General features: G+C 40.8%; 1 protein-coding gene across 1 annotated transcript; it reads left to right on the top strand.

Annotated features, from left to right (window-relative positions):
- The first annotated feature begins 706 nt into the window (after positions 1 to 706).
- On the top strand, positions 707 to 4481 carry LOC122080072 (phytosulfokine receptor 1-like). Its single transcript, XM_042646948.1, has one exon. It carries the CDS (start codon positions 1115 to 1117, stop codon positions 4166 to 4168), a length of 3054 nt encoding a protein of 1017 aa, XP_042502882.1. The 5' UTR covers positions 707 to 1114; the 3' UTR covers positions 4169 to 4481.
- The last annotated feature ends 1967 nt before the right edge of the window (positions 4482 to 6448 follow it).

The raw sequence follows: 6448 nt of genomic DNA, 5'->3' as shown, positions 1-6448 counted from the left end.
AAATGGTTGATTTCCACTCTCACTTTTTTCCTTCAATTGATTTCATAATGTCAAGATTCCATTCTTACTAGTTCATTTCATTTAAACGGTAAAAAAGAGAAAAGAGAGATTTACCGAAAGAAAAAAAAGAGAAACAAAGAGAATGGCCAACGGTCCAAACAAGACCATAAATGTCAATTCCTTTATGATGATCAACAAATACAACTTACTCTGGCCCACAAGATAAGTGTTTGTCCACGATGGGCCCTAGTCATACTGCTACAAGGCCGGTCTGACTTCTGGGGGGCTTGTTTGCATTTGACTTTTCCATACACAGTGCATCATTATTAATTCACCAAAACTCCATAACTAAGCCAGGACCCGGACCAACCAGTTTCTTTATTAACACTAGAAAGTTCATAATCTACCTCCCCATTTGGCATTAAGTAAAGGAGTGCGCAGGATTAGACAATTACGCCATATGCGTCTGTTATACATTGGGATTTAGAGGTGAGCCACGGCGGCCCGAGAGTAGGTATTGATGACACAGAACACGTGTTGGAACGTAGTCACAAATTTTGACTTTTTTTTTTTTTTTTTATTTCTTCGTCGACATAACAATGGGACCGGCTACAGCCGGTATCTGACCGGTTTAACCGGTTAAGCAGTGACCGTTTTAACAGAGTTCACGAAGCTCACCAATGGCTCACACTGACTAAAAGGCTTATTTCCTAGCTTGTTTCTCACTCTACACGCAGATAGAAGCAAAGTTGAGAAGCCTCGATCAGAGTTTCAGAGTACCTAAAAACGGTTAGGAGTCAAAAAGCTAATAGCTTTCTCTTAATTACTCTTACTCTAATTTTTTCTCAATCTTTCTGACAAATTTGTCTTTCCTTTTCCTTTTCCTTTGCCGTTCAATCTACTTCGTCTCTGTTGTTATATACTTCTTCTCTATTCGTCAGTTTCATTGTACTGCTCTGCTTGTTAGATTGGTTGTTTGTTCTTCTGATCTTGAAGAGTATAGAAGAAATCATAAACCCCAGACCAGAAATTTCAGTATCTGAAATGGGTTTTTCTGGGAATGGGCCCTGATTCTGAAACGGGTGCTTAATTCCTTGAAGAGCTATTTTTCGAGATGGGTGTTGGAGATTTCTGGGTTTTGGTCGTTTTCCTTGGCTTCTGCTTTCAAATTCGGGTCTTGAATTCTCAGAACGTGACATGCAACTCTAAGGACCTCAGAGCATTGGAGGGTTTCTTGAAGGGCTTGGAATCAGGAATTGCTTCGTGGGGCAGTAATGGCTCTTCTGATTGCTGTAATTGGGTTGGCGTCAATTGCTCTTCTTCAGCCTTGGGAGTGCAAAATTCTACAGATTCGGGTAAAAGGGTTGTTGGCTTGGAGCTTGAGGGAAAAAAATTGAAAGGGAATTTATCTGAATCCTTGGCTGGTCTGGATCAGCTGAAATTCTTGAATCTGTCTCACAATTTCTTCAAAGGTACTGTTCCTTCCAATCTATTTCATTTGCAAAACTTGAAAGTCCTTGACTTGAGCTATAATGATTTCTCTGGCGTGCTTCCACTTGAGACTGATCTACCCTCTCTTGAGTATCTTGACATTTCTGAGAATATGTTTGAGGGTGACATTGGTCCTGGTATCTGTAATAACTCAACCCGAATTCAAGTTCTTAATCTCTCCATGAACTTCTTCTATGGAAATTTTCCTCTTGGTTTTGGAAATTGTACTTCATTGCAACATCTTTCTCTCAACTCAAATAATCTATCTGGGGGTTTGCCTCAGGATATGTTTCTGCTACCAAAGTTGAGGAAATTGTATCTTCAGGACAACATGATTTCTGGGTCCCTAAGTGATCAGATTGGTAACCTGACACACCTTGTCGAATTGGATATCTCCTTCAATAACTTCTCTGGATCAATCCCAGATGTTTTCAATCGTCTCAGAGTGATACAACGCTTTTCAGCCCATTCAAATAAATTTTTTGGTGGCTTACCCATTTCCTTGTCGAATTCCCCAACCCTCATCTCCCTTGATCTGAGGAACAATTCGTTGGGTGGTTCATTCAATCTTAATTGCTCAGCCATGGCTTCTCTCACCTCCCTGGATATCGGTTCTAACCAATTCCATGATCCAATCCTTGATATTCTCTCCTCCTGTAAAGAACTGAGAACCATAAATCTCGCCAGGAACAATATCAACAGCCAAATCCCAGAGAGCTTCAAGAACCTCCATGCACTTTCTTACCTGTCACTCTCGAACACCAACCTCCAGAATCTTTCAGCTGCTCTTGGGGTTCTACAACAATGCAGAAACCTTACAACTCTGGTTCTTACATCGAATTTCCGAAAGGAAGGGATGCCTTTTGATGCAAGCCTAAACTTCCCCAGTCTGAACACCCTTATTATTCCAAACTGTGGTCTCACAGGTTCAATTCCGACATGGTTGAGTAACTGCACCAATTTGCAGCTTTTGGATCTCTCATGGAACCAGCTGGGTGGAAACATTCCAGATTGGTTGGGTGAGATGAAGTTTCTATTTTATTTGGACTTATCAAACAACTCTCTTACTGGAGAAATCCCTAAAAGGTTGACTACACTGGAAGGCCTCATCAACGGCAGTGTCTCATTCAAAGTGGCCTCGCCTGACTTTCCGTTTTTCATCAAACGGAACCAAACTGGAAGGGCATTGCAGTATAATCAGATTGGCAGCTTCCCTCCTTCGTTGGTCCTAAGCAATAACATGCTCAGCGGATCAATTTGGCCAGAATTTGGAAAATTGAAGAAACTCCTTGTTTTGGATCTGAAATCAAACTTTCTGTCTGGACACATTCCCTTTGAGTTGTCAATGATGACAAGCTTGGAGACTTTGGATCTTTCACATAATAATCTGTCAGGAACCATACCTAATTCTTTGGTCAATCTCAGCTTTCTTTCAACTTTCAGTGTTGCTTATAATCAATTATCTGGCAGGATACCATCAGGAGGTCAGTTCCTGACTTTTCCAAGTTCAAGCTTTGAAGGGAACAAGGATCTGTGTGTACGATCTGGCCCTTGTTCTGCTGATCAGAGTCCTACAACGATCCCAAAACAAGGGAGAACCAAGGGGGTTATTGTTGGAATGGCTGTAGGGATTGGTCTGGGTTCAATTTTCCTACTTCTTCTTGTGGCTTTGATTATGTCAATGCCATGCTGTAGGACAAGGGGTGACCCTGAGAAAGAATGCATTGATGCCAGCAGTAAAGACTTGGAGCAATTGGGATCAAGACTGCTGGTTCTGTTCCACAAGGAGAATAATAAAGAGCTCTCCATTGATGACCTGCTAAAATCCACTAATAACTTTGACCAAGCAAATATAATTGGATGCGGCGGTTTTGGTCTTGTCTATAGGGCTACCCTTCCAGATGGGAAGAAGGTTGCAATCAAACGGCTCTCTGGTGACTGTGGGCAGATGGAAAGGGAATTCCAAGCTGAAGTTGAAGCCCTCTCAAGAGCTCGGCATGAGAACCTTGTCCTCCTTCAAGGTTATTGCATGCATGGAAATGACCGGCTATTGATCTACTCATACATGGAAAATGGGAGCCTGGACTACTGGTTGCATGAGAAGCTTGATGGAGCTTCCTCACTAGATTGGAGGACTAGACTTCGAATAGCACAAGGGGCAGCAAGGGGATTGGCATACTTACACCAATCATGTCAGCCCCATATCCTGCACCGTGATATCAAGTCAAGCAACATCCTGCTTGATGGAAACTTTGAAGCCCATTTAGCCGACTTTGGGCTTGCTAGACTCATTCTTCCTTATGACACTCATGTGACAACTGATCTTGTCGGAACGTTGGGCTACATCCCTCCTGAATATGGTCAAGCCTCTGTGGCCACATATAAGGGTGATGTATATAGCTTTGGTGTTGTTCTTTTGGAGCTACTAACAGGGAGGAGACCGATGGATATATGCAAACCAAAAGGGTGCCGAGATTTGATCTCATGGATGCTTCAGATGAAGAAGGAGAAGAGGGAAAGTGAAGTTTTTGACCCATTCATCTATGACAAGGAAACTTCTAAGGAAATGTTCCGGGTTCTTGAGATAGTGTGCCTTTGCTTGGATGAATCCCCTAAAATGAGGCCTTCGACCCAGCAGATAGTTTCATGGCTGGATAATGTTGATGTCAATGGCTGACTAATCTGTGTTATGGAGGAGGGATTATATATAGCATATTTAAGAGGAGTGGTGGGTAAATGTCCTAGCTTCCGGCCAGAATCATCTTTGACAATGTGGCAAGAAGTTCTGTCTCGCCACTTTCAAATAGGCTTCTATATTGCATAGAGATTGTAAATACTTTTCTACATTCTCAAATTTTTGGAATTTAGCTGCTGCTTCTTCTTCTACCAAAGCATCAAATCCAACATTTGAGAATATGTGAGTCTCAATCAATAAATATTTTTCTAACACTGAATAGAAAATGGTGCCTCTCAAACCTGTATTTAGTAAAGTTTCTCAATCCTTCTTAGTGATGCTGGTCAATATTTATTACAGAGCTAGAAATTTTAATTTTCTTATTGTCTTTATTGTTTGCCATAAAGCAGCTCCCTATATCATTTTTCCAACTCCACAACATAAAAATGTATATCCTCTGAATTACATATAGTAGATTTTGAATCCAGTATTTGAGGTTCATTGGTTTTAAGCTCAGTTGCAGGCTGTCGATTCATAGCTTTTACCTGAAAATATTGTTGAAAGGGGCAGAAAGGTGGTGATGGTACTCATGTTCTCAATAACATAGCAATATTCTGAGATGGACAACAGAACAAGGGCTGGGCATAGAAACAGTTAAGAATTTAAAACCTCTTAGAATGAGTGATGCTTGAGAGGAAGGTGGGAAATGTTCAGGAGGGCTGGGACCTTCTATTCAATGAATCCACCTTGGAGTTCTGTTGGATCTAGATGATCTAATCAGTTGATCCTGTGCTTAGAACCTCTTACCTTTTTTTTCTCAACAGTTCAGAAAGTAATCAGAATGGTCTTTATCCATCAAAGCTGTTACGCTCATGTTCAACAGTCGCAACAGAAATCCTTGAGGTATGGTTAGCAAATAAAATTGATACTTGGCCAAAGATTTCTCTCTGACGGATGCATGAAATGGTTGGTTCAGAGTCTTCCAGACCATATCACATAGATAGCATTGTCATCGCTAGTCTTCTTGCTGGTTGGCTGCTGGGTCCTAAAAAGAGAACATTCCTCCCCCCCCCCCCCCCCCCCCCCAACTCTTAAAAGGAGTGGTACTTCATGTTCAGTTTAAATATGTCAAAACTGTGAGCGGGTTTATTGCAGAGTGAATACATGAAAAAAGGATTGTAGTTCCTGAACTGAGGTGGACTGCTTCCATGTGTATTACTTTTCTACTGGGTTTAGAAAACAGTAATTTGTTTGTATGGGGAATCAGACCACCTGATAACTTGGTTTCTTCAACAACATTTCCACATCCACGTGATATGGACAGCCATTCATCTTCAGAACAATGGCCCTGCTTGTGCCTTTGGGATGGGCATGATTGTGCGCAAACTGAGAAATTTCAAATTAAATTTTTCCATGTGAACTGCTTTCAGAGCTTCTCAGTTTTTAATAAAGTATGGTTTTCCTTGCCAAGAGAGAAATTTTCAACACCTAGGATATCATAGTTCATATATTCAACTAGTATCTATCGTGTTCAATTGTCCAAGAAAGCAGAATATGCACATGAAAGATGCTGTTACACTTCAATTGTGATTATATTTGATGAGTACATGGCAACCTTATTAGGGCGGAGGAGAGGAGGGGAAAGAATTGTTGACAACTAGTCAGTGCCAGATCAAGAATCTAATTATGAATAAGGTACTGGGAGTGAGTGAAGCACATTAGAACTCCTCGTCGATGACTTGATGCAGAATTTACTTTTGTTGGTCTGTGCTTGTGCACAAGCACTTGTCACGCATGACTTTTCCTTTTCCTCCTGTTTTTCCATCCTGTGTTGTTCTCTGTGTCCATTCTATCTGTATCTGATGCTAATGGTATTAGTGCTTTCCTTTGAGCTTTGGCATTAATGTTAATGGCAAATGACCCAAGTTGTAGACAAAATCATTTCTATGATCTCCAATGTTAAAAGCAGAGACCCATTTAGTGGTATTTTCTTAAGAAAATTGTGGGTTTATCTGAGTGTGATTCATATTTTCTGTCTAGTCATGAATAACCATCATATAGATAGAAGCATTTGACTTGTGAAAGCAGAGGAAGTTAGATATAAGTCGTACCTTGCAGAGGGCACAAATGAGAAACCAAGGTATAACTAACTTTCAGAACAATATAACAAAGGACCTGTCACCTTTACTTAACTCTTAAGCATGCCCTTACCAATAACCATAAACATAAACAGATACAACCCCTCATTCTTAACTTCTTGTAGTGTAGGAAGCCTAGGGAAAG

This window comes from Macadamia integrifolia, chromosome 5 (genome assembly GCF_013358625.1).
Source record: "Macadamia integrifolia cultivar HAES 741 chromosome 5, SCU_Mint_v3, whole genome shotgun sequence".
Lineage (NCBI taxonomy): Eukaryota > Viridiplantae > Streptophyta > Magnoliopsida > Proteales > Proteaceae > Macadamia > Macadamia integrifolia.
This window is presented reverse-complemented; position numbering and strand designations above follow the sequence as displayed.